The following is a 13,516-nucleotide window of genomic DNA, read 5'->3' on the forward strand; positions in this document are numbered from 1 at the left end:
GGACAGGGAGGGTCACCCGGATCTCCTGACTCCGAGTCCAGGAGGGAGGGAGGGAGGCAGGCTCTGAGCCTCTCTGGCTCCACCCAGCCCATCCCTATGAGGACAGGCCCCCTAGCCTTGGGACTCCCTTTCTTATTGTCCAGACCCTGACTCTCTGGGACCCTGGAGGGAGTTTCCAAAACAAAGGAAGAGCCCGTCCTCGTCCTCGGGCCTGGGGTTTGGAAGAAGAGAAGGTTTTGCATGAATACAGTGCACTCCTCTCCCCAGAGCCCACTCATCCCGTGTCCATGGCAACCGGCCTCCGACAGCCCCTCCCCCCATTAGTCTGTGCCTAGCTCAGGCTGAGGCCCCCATCGCCTGGCTCGCTCGTCCCACTCGAGTGTCCTTTTGGGAGAGGCTGCAAGGAGGCGCCTGCCTGGTGGACAGCCCAGCCCGAGCTGGCTCGCCACCACCTTGCTGACCACCATCAGTCCCGCTGTCTCTACGCAGTGCCGCGTTCTCTCCTGGGGAGGCTTTTTCAGAAAGCAGTCAGCACGCATTTGCTGAGTGCCTGCTTGGCCCGAGGCCCAGTGATGGGGGCTGAGGGAAGGAGCCAGACACCAGTTAAGACGTGACCCTGCCCTGAAGGGGTTCCTGGTACAGTTGGGGAAGTCGAGGCAGGTGTTTGTAGGAAAAGAAATGCAATGCCAGGGGTCGTCTGAGAGGGGCCAGAAGAGCTGCCCCAGCAGTTGTGGGGAGAGTGAAGGAGGGCCTGTCTTCCGTCCTTGGGCTGGAGAAATTTTCCAACAGAGGCACGGTTTGGATGGGTTCCTGGAGGATGAATTGGCATCTAATTTTCAAAACTATGTAGAGGCTCGTGTAGCTGTTTAGACTTGCAGTGCTTTATGTCCTACTTGATCTCTTGGTCTTATTTTATTGGTAGTTGTTATTGGCTCCATTTTACAGATGAGAAGATTGAGGTTCAGAGAGATGAAGGTATTTGTCCAGGAGTGTCCAAAGCAGAGCTAGATTTCAACCCTAGATGTTGGGAGTGAACTAGACGTTTCTCTCACACACATTGCGGCCCCTGCCTCTGGGGGGAAAAGCCATGTTGAGGAGACAGAGGATGAACTGACCTGCCTGCAGGGGCCCAGAGCCCTTGGGGTGAGGCCAGACCATGGGGTGCCCTGCATCCTGGGTGAGGAGGAAAGAGCAGAGATTCCAACAAGAGTTAGGCCTGGGCTTCCCTGGTGGCGCAGTGGTTGAGAGTCCGCCTGCCGATGCACGGGACACGGGTTCATGCCCCGGTCCGGGAAGATCCCACATGCCGTGGAGCGGCTGGGCCCGTGAACCATGGCCACTGAGCCTGCGCGTCTGGAGCCTGTGCTCCACAACGGGAGAGGCTGCAACAGTAAGAGGCCCGTGTACCGCAAAGAAAAAAAAAAAAAAAAAAAAGTTAGGCCTGGGTTCAAATCCCAGCTTGGTCTCCAAACAGCCTCTGAAGGCACCTAGTGCCTCCAATGTCTTATGAAACACAACTTGGAAATCTAAGCTCCCCTGGAAAAGGTGAGTCCACCCCTGTGAGGTTGGCCCAGGCACCGAACATGGTGAGTGCAGGGGCCAGCTCTGTGCCAGATGGTGTGGGCCATGAGTTCAGGATGCCCCACCCCATCAAATAAAATAGCTCCCATTTATCAGGCACCTACCATGTGCCAGACACTGCCTGTGTTATCTCTATTAATACAACAACCCAGGAAAGGATCCATCATTGCCCCATTTCATAGGTGGGCCTGCTGAGCACAGAGAGGTGAAGACACCGACCCAGAGTCCCACAGCTGGGAAGTGGCAGAGCGAGGACACTGGGTGACTCGGAGCCTCTGCACCACCCCTGCACCTCGGTGCTGTTGCTACCAGACAGAGCCCCAGACTCGGGAGGCACCTTGGTGGGATTTCAGGCTGCAAGCCTGGCCCTACTCCCAGGTGGGGCAGCCCTCGCCCGTCCCCATGGGGACAGCTCTGTGACTCTTCTCTGCAGCTGTGCCCGCCTGGTGGGCTGGGTAAGGCTAACTGGGGACGTCTCTGCATTCCCCAGGGCCTTATCTTTCCTTTACATTAAAAAAAAATTTTTTTTTTTTTGCTTTTAGTATGCAAAATTTTCCACCATCTGCTTTGCCTTTGGCAGAATGTTTGCTGAAAATATCTCTCTTCCTCTCTAATTCCCGTAATTTCTTGGGGCTTTGGGAGCCTCCAAGCAGAGCAGCAGTTGCTCACAAGGGCCTCCCAAGCTTACAGGCTGCTGGCTGTCCTTGTGCCAGGCAGGCAGATGTTGTGTGGCCCAGAAGTCACATCTCCCCGCCTCTCAACCAGAGTTGGGCACTGGAGTCTCTCCACTGATGGAACAAACCTGACCTGAAGTTGAATCCTAGGATTCAGACCCAGAGTGGCTGTCTAGGTTGGCCTCTTTTTGTGTGTGATGAAGCCCTGAGAGGTGTCCCCAGGGTCACAAAGAGAGATGGTGGCAGAGCAGAGGCAGGAAGCAGGTCCCCCAAATCCCAGTGCAGTGCTGTGAGGTCCAGTGGCCAGCATCCTGCCTGTCCCCTGGACTGTCCCAGGCAAGGTATCTCCACAAGCCAGCAGCTGCCACACGTTCTTTGAGGCAGTCAGGAAAGACTTTCCAAAAGGGAAGACTTCCCCCCACCTTCATGTACCAAAACTCTGAGTTTCCATGGTGACAGTCAAATTGCAAATCCATCCAAGAGTGAGCCAGGGGGGAAGAAAAAAAGAAGCTGGCCTCTCCCCAGAGAAGCGGGCATGGCTGGGGCTGGGGCTGTCCGCTTCTGAGGATGAGAGCTGGGCGGAGTGGGGCAGCCCTGCTGCGGCATGATGGGAAAATTTCAGGGACGCCAGGTCCCCAAGCAAGTGGTCCGGGGGCTGAGGGGGAGGCCGCCCTCCTCCCTGCTTCCTGGCAGAGCCCGGGTGAATCCATTTAGTGACACCTCCTTCTTGGGGAAGCTCTCGGGACCGTCTTCTCCCTGGTGTTTTCCCATTTTCAATCTGAAAATCACACGTGGGCAGAATACAAGTGCTCATCACTGACCGAACCATCCTAGACTCAGCCTTTGGGGAATGAGAGGGAAAAAATCAGCCTTCAGACACACAGAGTGTTTTCTTGAGGGTGGAAGAGCAAGAGCCAAAAGATTTATGAGCCTAAAAGCTTTGTTAATAAACCTGGAAGATTTACGATTGCAGCTGCCGTGCAGGGAAAAAGGTGGCAGCGCAATCGAATGGCAAATTAGCCAAGGTTCGGGTTTTCCAGCAACATTTGGAGGGGGAGGAAGAAGAAAAACTTCTTCCCTTGCTGCCGGAGGAGTATTTGGATAAACAGCGTTTGCAATGGGTTGTGTCCAGGGATGTTCTCCGCAGGGTCTCCTTAGTGCGTTTCTTTCCCACTGACCTAAGTGCCGAGGCCAGGTGTCCACACTGCCGACTTCCTTGGGTTTATTTCTTTCGAGTGGGGTTTATTAGAGTGGACTAGAGGTGGGATTGAGTTTGCACCACAGAGACCTCTAAGCTGAGGCTTGGCCCCCTGCTTGAAATCACAGACACAGTGAGCAAGGTTGCTTGAGCCGAGGGAGACGTATCCGAAAGGGATGAGTCGTTGGCTGGCTGCTTCTCTGTGATGTCTTTGTGAGCTCAGTTGTCATCTGGGGCTGTTCCCCCCACTTCCATGGCTGTGGCCCTTGTCTATAAAAGGAGACAAAAAACAAGACAACTGAGTGTCACTTGGGGAGGCTTATTTTTTCTAAACCTTGCACAGCACAGGCACCAAGTGGGAACTAGGCAATATGGCCCCCGAACCCCACCTCCAGCGTTGGTGCTTGGACAGCACATACCCCTCCCAACAAAAAATGATCTCGCAACATAGCACAGCAGTCTTCTTGCAGCTTAAGCCCACTCCTAGCTCAGCACTGTGACCATGTACCACAGATGACAGAACAGGGAGCAGAGTGAAGAAATAGGGTGAGTGAGTAGCCACCATAACCCGAGTCCTGGCATGTCCTTTCCCATCGTCTCCTTTCAAGCTCTTGGTACGTCGTGCCCTGTGGCATCTGCTCATTAGCACCAAAGAATCCAGGCATTATTTCTATACCATGGAGCCCCATGTCATGTCCCCTACCCTGCACTGCTTCAGCCTCAGCCTCATATTCTCCACCCTGCCCCAGAATTTTGAAGGTCCTGCATATCAAACATGGGGGAGACAGAACATTCCAAGTCAGGAAAAAGGAATAAAGTATCCGTAAGCATCTTTGCCAAAGAGATGGGGAAACCAATGTGGAGAACAGTAACCGTGTTCCCCTCAGGGATTTCCCGCTGCTTAACAGGCTGCTGGACAGCCCCTCCTCCTGCTGCGGGAGGGGGAAGAATCCTCCCCAGTTCCTTTGCATCTGCCCCAAGGGAGATGTGGGGAGCGGCTTGCTACCTCCTGCCACCTCCCACTCCCTTTGTCTGGGGACCCACAGAGTTGGCATTTAGTCAGTCAGTGAATGAGCCAAAAATACGTAAATGCTTATAAAACTGATGCCCATAAAATCGGGTCTCGGTGGATTCATAATCAAAGAAACCCAGTCTGGAGCCTAAAAAGCAATTGCAAAATACGTCAGGCCTTTACTTGCGTTTCTCAAATATTGTAAAGGGGGCATGTGGACCACAACCCCTCCCGTCCCCATCTCTTTTAGATTCTTCATCACAAAAGCTCAGAAAGCCAAAGCAGAACTCTTCCTTGAGGGCAAGAAGGGAAAGAAACAGCAGAGGAGGCAAAACCCTTGAGCAGACAGAGGAAGGCAAAGCTGGAAGCAATCCTGTTAGCAGCGTTCTTGATCCACCCCTACGGATCAGGCTCTGCAGGAGAAGAACGCCAGCCTTAACTGTGGTGCAATTTGTCCCCTGCCCTCCAGGAGCCTCTCGGTCTGCTGGGGGAAACATACACAGAACACTTAAAGCGGGAAGTAGTTGCTGCAGGTGTAGCAGAACACACAAGGCGTTCAGCCAGACAGGTGGGAGCCATAGGGAAGGCTTCCTGGAGCAGGTGGTACCCAAACTAAGCCAGAAGAAGAGGGGTGGGCAGGGCATTCTGGGTAGAGGGAAGCCAGTCCCTGCGGGAGGTGCTGACTGGCAGTTTGGCAGGAGCTCCAGGCCGCGTGGGGCCAGAGGAGCCCCACATAGGAGAGCCAGTTGTGCAGGATGATGCTGAAGAAGTAGTGGAGGGCAGGAGTTCAGGCTTGATCCTGTAGGTCCCGGGGAGCCTGTAAAGAAGGGTGAGCCAGGATTTGTGTGTTAGCGGAGCCTGTACAAAAGGAGGTGCCTGTGGATGGGGCCCAGCTGGGAGGTGTCACAGCAATCCAGGCTGGAGACGATGAGGCCTTGAGTGAAGCAAGGGCAGCGACCAGGGTGAGGAGGCCACTGATTCAAGAACCGCTTAGATGAAACTGGCAAGATGTGGGGATGAGGGAGGGAGAAGAACCAATTAGTCATTAAAGCTTTCGAAGCACAGCTGCTCTGCTGTGGAAGCACAGGGTCAAAGATCTCTTAGGCTGAAGTGGTCAGCCAGCTCCAGCCCCTCTTGTTGCTTGGTTCTATGACTTGTGACTTCCTTAGCTGAAAGGTGACACCGGCTGAAGGCATGAAGACTTTCCAGAAGGCTCTAGATCCAGGTGGAAGCTACATGGCATAGGTCCTGCCATTTCCCTTCCTGTAACCACTGTGGGCTTCCCTAACTGACCAGACTCTCTCCCTGCTGGACCTTAATGCAATTTCAGGATTCTCCTCTGCACGCTGCTCCAGAGGGGCCTAGAGCATCAGATGAAACCCATTAGCTGCCCTTGATATAGATTGATTTTGTTTCCAGTATCATCTCCCACCAAACATGTCCCTATGGCTCAGGTTTGTTCTACAGATCAAGTAAGATAATGCTTCCCAGGTGCCTAGCACAGTGCCTGGCAGAAAGCACTCAACTCCCTCTGTAACCAGCATATTACATTCCTGGGGAAGACACACTGACTCTTACCCCACCCGCTGAGTTAGTCACCTATGCGAGCTGGTTACCTGTGATCCCAAACCTTTCTGAGCGGTTATACTTGTTATTATAATTACATCATTTAATTAAATGTTATATAAATTGATGAAAAATGTCAGAAAAGACACAGAGTCGTTTCATTAAAACCAAGACTTTGGAAAGACTTGGTAGAAGTCACTTGCTTACAAAAGCTATTGAATTAGGTGTAGGCAGCACAACTGTTAAAAAAAAAAAAAAATGGGAGAAAGAAACAGAAAAATAGAGGACTCTTGCTTGCCCATGTCTTCAAGATCTGCTCCAATTTAAAGAAACTGAACCTGAGAATCACAATGCAATATGGATGCAGTTTAGACACAAAAGACCATGTGGGTCGATCTCAAAGAAGCACCCAAGCCCTTCATCAAAAGATTGGCGAATGGGGCTTCCCTGGTGGCGCAGTGGTTGAGAGTCCGCCTGCCGATGCAGGGGACACGAGTTCGTGCCCCGGTCCGGGAAGATCCCACATGCCGCGGAGCGACTGGGCCTGTGAGCCATGGCCGCTGAGCCTGCGCATCCGGAGCCTGTGCTCTGCAATGGGAGAGGCCGCAACAGTGAGAGGCCCACGTACCACAAAAAAAAAAAAAAAAAGATTGGCGAATGGATGTACATTTCTATGCTTAAAATTAAAATGGAGTGTTTAATGTATGAATAGATCCTGTTTTATGACTCCCACTGTTGATTAACCAGCCAAATATGGTTGCATTTAGTCCAGAAAAGAGGGTTTCCACCACAGCAGGTGCTCCCTGTGGGAGCTCCCCCTCCCCTTCCCTCTCCTGGGGTTCCAGCCCCACCAGCCTTGGTCCTTCTGCATTCACAAGACCCCACTGGGAGTTGCTGGATGAGCTGGGATGAGAGCCCAGGCCTGCTGGCTCCCAGTTCAGTTCTTCTGGTGGAATCAGAGTGGTTACAAACACAGGCTGTGGAGCCAGCCCACCAGAGTAAGAATCCCACTGTGGGCAAGGGCCTCGGTTTCCTTGCCTGTGAAATGGGGACAGTGCTATCTCCTATCTTGCAGGGTTGTTCTGAAGCTTCCTTGAGTTAGTGTATGTCAGGGCCCTGGAGCCCTCCATCAGGGTCAGCGAGGACTGGAATTATCCCTGCAGAGCATGGCCGGGCACCTTTAAACATTGCCAGGTGCAGTTGGGCCTGCACCAAAGCCGGTAATCAGCTCCTCCCAGCAAGAGGCTTCTGATTCAGCCACAGGGAGGGGGTGATGGGTGGAGATGGCTGCCTGAGGACTGAGCCCTCCCTGCCGGTGCTGGTCATACTGGGCACCGCACCCCCGAGTCCTAGCCTCCTCGCACCGGGACTCACCTCTTTGACTGACAGAAGGGAGTACCCTGCCATCCCTATCCCCGGACCACTGTCCCCGTGCCCCAAACACCAGGGCCGGCGGAGGTCTTGTGCCACTTTGTCCTGGAAGGACACGCCTGCCGGTGACGGCCGGTGGGGGGTGACCTCCTGTGCTGCTGTCTCTTTGCCAGTGGTTTCCAGCGACAGTGACAACGACTCAGATCTCAGCTCCTCCAGCCTGGAGGACAGACTCCCACCCACTGGGGTCAGGGACCGGAAAGGCGACAAACCCTGGGGGGAATCAGGTAAGTGTGGGAAGCAGCACTCTTTGTTTCCCAAGCCCCCGGGGCAGTGGCTTTGCTGCTTCCTCAGGCTACCGCTCCCTAGTGGCTCCCCAGTGGGTGGGTCTGTGGACTTGTTCGAGATCCGGGAGGCAAAATGGGCCTTCAGCTGGGAGGGCTAGGAGCTAAAGTGTTGGCACCACTCAAGAACAGATGGAAAGGGGAGTTCCCTGCCGGCCTATGGTTAGGATTCCGGCTTTCTCTGCCATGGGCTGGGTTCAATCCCTGGTCGGGGAACTGATCCCACAAGCTGTGTAGAGCAGCCAAAAATATATATATATATGGAAGGGAAGCTCAGGTACACATGCAGAGAAGGACTGGGGGCACATTTTCCTTTCCTTTAGACACATGAAGGACCTTCCCAGGAAAAGGACCAACTTCATTCAGAGTCACTCCAAAGGTTAGAACTGGGATACTTGCATGACATTTCAGGCTGAATTTAATACCTAAGAAGAAAGCTTTTCAATAACTGCCTCAAACTGGAAGGAAATGGAAGGCTGGGTGATCTTCTGCCAGAACTGATACAGAAGGAATTCCTGCCGGGGGTGGCAGTCTGGACTAGGTCAGAGATGCCAATGCCTGGCACTCCTGTGCCCATGGCAGACATTACCAGTTGATCATGGTACTCTCTCCCACAGAGCCTGACATGGCTTCGGAATCCTCCTCCATGCAGTTTTCCCAGGGATCAGTATCAGTAGGCAGGGATGATGCATGAGGTGAAAACTGTTCCTGGACTAGATGATCTCTTAGGCCCCTTCAGGCTGCAGATTCTCTCTTAGGAAAGTGTGGAGGACACTTACCTGCCAGCCTTGGTTGCTAGGGCAGGTTTTACACTCCTCACCTCCCACTACCGCAGCTCTTGTCCCCTCTCTTCACACCGGCTCTCAGCTGCAGCCAAGCGGGTCAGGAGATGGGAAGATGGAGTGCAGTCTGCAGGCCCCATCTCTGCTCTCTGGGCCGAGCAGGGGCTAACAACCATGTCTGAGTGAGGATTCTTTAGTCTGCAGAGGCAGCAGTGAATGTCCCTCTTGTTGGGTTAACAGAAATTTACACGCTTCCCCACGACACCCTCCTTCTCCGAGGGCAGGACAGACTCGTCCCCACTGCCAGTTTTCATGTGGGTAACTACTTGTTCCTTAGTGAAATGACCTGAGGGCCCATTCGATTGCCTTTGTAGCTTGTGGGCCAGTCGGCAGTGGCCAGAGGGTGGGGTCCCGCTAGAACATGGCAGCCATGTGGATGGGGAAAGGGGGTGGCGGTTCCCAGGGGAAGGGGCTCTGGTAGACGGTCCCATAGATACAGGTCACAATTCCAAATGAGGAGACTTTAGATCAGCTCCTTGTCAGGCTGAGATGGTCCCTGTCTCAGTTCAAGGCCCAAAGGACCCAACCCTGAATCATTCATGTGGTTTCTTGCAGGTGGCAGCGTGGAGTCATCAAAGATGGGGCCTCCCCGCCCACCCAGCCACCTCTCAGGGAGCCAGAGCAGCCTGGCCATCGAGACAGGACCGGCTCTGCGGACCCGCAGTGGGGGCCCCACCCTGGCCGGACACAAAAGGCCACAGTGAGTACCAAGCTCCTCCTAACAACGTACCCACCTCCTCTCTATCTGTACCCCCAGGGGGTGTTTTCAGCTCTCTGCATTTTCGAGCCCTGTGCCAGGTGCCCATTGAACAGAGGCAAGCCAGACCCATCCGTGCCCACAATGAACAGAAAGAGGGACCCAAAAGAACAGTGGTGACCTTCCCTATCCGTTCTCGGTAACTGTAACAATGGCTGTTTCCATCCTCTGCTTTATGAAATGTATCATCTTTCAGAGCATTTCCCTTCCTGCCTAACAGTCACAGTAACTCCGTTTTCAGAGCACCTGCTATTCACCAGGCAGTGCGTGCCCAGCCTGGGCCGGGTGTGGTGGGGGACAGTCCCTGACCTCCAGAAACCTACTGCATAGCTGAGGAAGGCAAATCAACTCACCCAAAACAGAGCCCAGGCCAGGGCAGGCCCAAATCCTAAGAGGGGAGGATTCAGGACCCCTAGAGCTGACGGCATGGAGGCCGGCCTGCCCTTGCACTTCCAAGGTCAACTTTCATTCTCTTGGCCAAATAGACAGGAGGCTCATTATCCCCATGTGATGGGTGTGGAAGCCGAGGGCAAGAGTCCAAGCTCCCACCTGCCCCGGCCAACCTGAGGTCACCCTGCACTTGGGGGACAGGGGAGTCCTCACACTCAAGCGGGAGAAAATTGTGCAGGTGCATGATCGGCGCCTAGCCTCCTTCCAGAAAGAAGCCCCAGCTGGGCTTAGTGCGTCTACAACCAGAGGATCCATTGGTGCACACTGTGTGGGTCAGCGCAGCAGCTGGTGCCCCTGCCGCGCACGGGGACGGCTGCAGGCCTGCTGGGCTGGGAGTACCCACCAGGAAACCCTGTGGGAGCACTCCTCCCCTCCCTTTCCCCCTCCCCTTTCCCCTCCCCTCCCTCCTCCCCTTCCCCCTCCCCTTTCCCCTCCCCTCCCTCCTCCCCTCCCTCCTCCCCTCCCCTTTCCCCTCCCCTCCCTCCTCCCCTCCCCTTTCCCCTCCCCTCCCTCCTCCCCTCCCCTTTCCCCTCCCCTCCCTCCTCCCCTCCCCTTTCCCCTCCCCTCCCTCCTCCCTTCCCCTTTCCCCTCCCCTCCCCCTCCCCTCCCTCCTCCCCTCCCCTTCCCCTCCCCTCCCCCTCCCCTCCCTCCTCCCTTCCCCTTTCCCCTCCCCTCCCCTTTCCCCTCCCCTCCCTCCTCCCCTCCCCTTTCCCCTCCCCCTCCCCTCCCTCCTCCCTTCCCCTTTCCCCTCCCCTCCCTCCTCCCCTCCCCTTTCCCCTCCCCTCCCTCCTCCCTTCCCCTTTCCCCTCCCCTCCCCCTCCCCTCCCTCCTCCCTTCCCCTTTCCCCTCCCCTCCCCTTTCCCCTCCCCTCCCTCCTCCCCTCCCCTTTCCCCTCCCCTCCCTCCTCCCCTCCCCTTTCCCCTCCCCTCCCTCCTCCCTTCCCCTTTCCCCTCCCCTCCCCCTCCCCTCCCTCCTCCCCTCCCCTTCCCCTCCCCTCCCCCTCCCCTCCCTCCTCCCTTCCCCTTTCCCCTCCCCTCCCCTTTCCCCTCCCCTCCCTCCTCCCCTCCCCTTTCCCCTCCCCCTCCCCTCCCTCCTCCCTTCCCCTTTCCCCTCCCCTCCCTCCTCCCCTCCCCTTTCCCCTCCCCCTCCCCTCCCTCCTCCCTTCCCCTTTCCCCTCCCCTCCCTCCTCCCCTCCCCTTTCCCCTCCCCTCCCTCCTCCCCTCCCCTTTCCCCTCCCCTTTCCCCTCCCCTCCCTCCTCCCCTCCCCTTTCCCCTCCCCTCTCTCCTCCTCCCTCATTTCCCCTTTTGATGCTCATGAGGGACAGAGACAGACTGTGACACTGGGTGGGCAGGTCTCAGGGAGGGAGGCACCATGGGCGTGCGCCCTCTGCCCCCTACCCTCGCCTCCTGCAATACCCCCAGAGAGGGCAGTTTGGAATCAAGCAGGCCCAAGCTCCAGTCCCAGCCCTGCCACCCATACCCATGGGAACTTGGGCAAACCATCAGGTCGAACCACATGAAATTGCATTTCTGTAGATCAAAAACAGTTAAATATTGGCAAATCCATAAGATTCAACCTCATATTTGATCTCTCAGTGCCCAGTTCCATTATCACTGAAATGGGGACCACATCGTGTCCCTTACAGGTTGCAGGGAGGGTAAGATCCAGGGTCCATGTGGGGTACCTACCTGAGTGGGTCTTCAGGAACTGTCCAGTAATCACGGGGCAGGCTGTGTGGCCCAGCACATAGACAGGGTTCCAGGGCTTAAGCTGTTACTTGGAAAGGACTGGCCTAGAGGAAGGTTGTATATTCCCATGTCCATTTGCTCCTGCTGGCGTCCCAAGATCACCTGTGTTGACTAGCCCAGGTATCAATGGCCACACTGAAGCACAGGGACTGGGCGACCTGCCTGCAATGACACAGCACAGCGGAGCAGGGCTGGGCCCAGCATGCAGGCACCCCCTGCCCAGCTCTCAGCCACCGGCCCTCCCGGGCAGCCCCCTGCTTAGTTTCAGACGGGGCAGCTGCTTCAGGTGCAGGCCGCTCCAGCAAGGAGTCAGCCTTCCCTGCATTTCATTCCCAAAGTTCACACTGTCACTAGGGTGGGACTCTGCCTCTGCTCCCCCTATAGTGGCCTTTTTTTTCTCTCCCCCAAAGGTAGAAGGCACACCTGGGCGAGCCCCTGCTGCTGACGTGGGCTCCGACGGTCCCCTCTGCCTGCCCTGAGCAGAGGCGTGCTTGGTGCATGGGGCAGACTTTCCAGTGGAAGAGCTTGAGAGAGAGAGAGAAAGAGCTGGAACCAGACCCTACCCGGCTCCTTCCTGACCAGTCCCAGGGCCCTCCACCGCCAGCCCTGCCAGACGTGACCTCTGACTCAACAAACCAGTGTTTGCGGGGCTGAGTCTGCTTCCCCCCACCCAGTGCCTTTCTGCACCCCTTCTCTCCTGGGAGTCCCCCTCTCCACCGCCACCCCAGTCACTCCCCTCAGCCGTGACCTTTATTTATTGCCCCCAGCCCCACCCCCAGTCTACCCCTATGTTCATTTTAAGTTTGCTCTCGTCTTAGTTGGACTGGAAGGGCCTTCAGACCCACCTTCTGGGGCCTTCCCCTACGCACTGCAATTTCAGAGGGTGCCAGGCAGGGCTTTCTCCATATTTGTATTCATGGAAAAAGAAATCAGAGCCTGAGCGTGACCCTTCACACCTGAGCGTGGCCCCCAGAGAGGAACCCAGAGCAGGTGGGATGAGAGGTCCACCCATCCTCCCCCTTCCCCTGCGGCTCTGCACGTGGATGCGGCCTCCTCCCTCCTGGCCCAGGAGCTGCTGTTGAACCTGGCTCTCTGTTAGGTTTCTCGGAAGCCTTCCTTGGCCTCCCCCAGGGCTGCTGGAGCTGGAAAGGGTTCTGGTGAACACTGTGAATTCACTCACTGGAGAGCAAGCAGCCTTCAGCTGAGCCCCCTGCTGGGCGTGAAGCTCCCTAAGCCATTAATTCACTCCTCTTCAGTAGGCTCAGTTTGGCAGAAAAACACTTAATTCAAAGTGTGGGCAGATGCTTCTGGAAGACCTTTCCTGGAGGAGAGAGAATGCGTGATTCTGTGTGTACGGCGCCCACACCCTCCCTCCTGACCACCCCGTGCCTGGTCCTCGAAGGGCCTTCTTCTCCAGGCTCTCAGGCCCCCACCATTAGCTCTTTTGCCCTAGTTGCTGGCAGACAGTTAAAAAAAAAAAGTGATAAGAACACTGTTTCCCTGTGACAAGTTATGCTTCAGAATAAAAACAATAAAGATGAGAATTTGCATTGAGCCAGCGTGTTGATCAAAAGGCCACAATCACTTGTGTTTCTGAGATGCATCAGTAGAGAAATGGATGGAAAAAATGTGGTACGTTGGTTGCTGGAACACTTGCTAAGCCACAGTAAAAGGAATGAGCTAGATCTGCGTGGGTTAGAAGGGCTCACAAACCTAACGTTGAATGGGAAAAACAAGGCCATCTAAGTAAAAATAAAAAGTACAAATAATCAAAATGAGTTATATGAACTTATATGTAAATGTGTCAAAATGCGTGTAAAATGGGCAAGGATTTGTGGTTAAACACTGTGGACTGAACACATCTGTATTTCCTCCGTCTCCCCAAACCCCACCAAAGTGACATAAAGGAATGAAAATGACATGAACTGCAAAGATGGCAGCAGGTAAGAGAGGTCTGAAAACGTTGGAAGAT

The 13,516-nt window shown here is 55.2% G+C and overlaps 1 protein-coding gene across 5 annotated transcripts in view; it reads left to right on the top strand.

The window, feature by feature from the left end:
• Window positions 1-13,098, top strand: part of RPH3AL (rabphilin 3A like (without C2 domains)) — a 158,134-nt gene extending 145,036 nt beyond the window's left edge. For 4 of the 5 annotated variants that reach the window (XM_081220050.1, XM_081220047.1, XM_081220046.1 and 1 more), the window contains 3 exons: window positions 7,576-7,689; window positions 9,144-9,288; window positions 11,959-13,098. In XM_081220050.1, coding sequence (XP_081076176.1) covers window positions 7,576-7,689; window positions 9,144-9,288; window positions 11,959-11,989 — 290 coding nt within the window. In that variant the 3' untranslated portion in view covers window positions 11,990-13,098. Of the gene's footprint in view, window positions 1-7,575; window positions 7,690-9,143; window positions 9,289-11,954 lie in introns of all 5 variants that reach the window. The other variant, XM_081220048.1, reaches the window with a different exon arrangement.
• The last annotated feature ends 418 nt before the right edge of the window (window positions 13,099-13,516 follow it).

The sequence above is a fragment of the Mesoplodon bidens genome (genome assembly GCF_964165515.1).
Source record: "Mesoplodon bidens genome assembly, chromosome: 19".
Lineage (NCBI taxonomy): Eukaryota > Metazoa > Chordata > Mammalia > Artiodactyla > Ziphiidae > Mesoplodon > Mesoplodon bidens.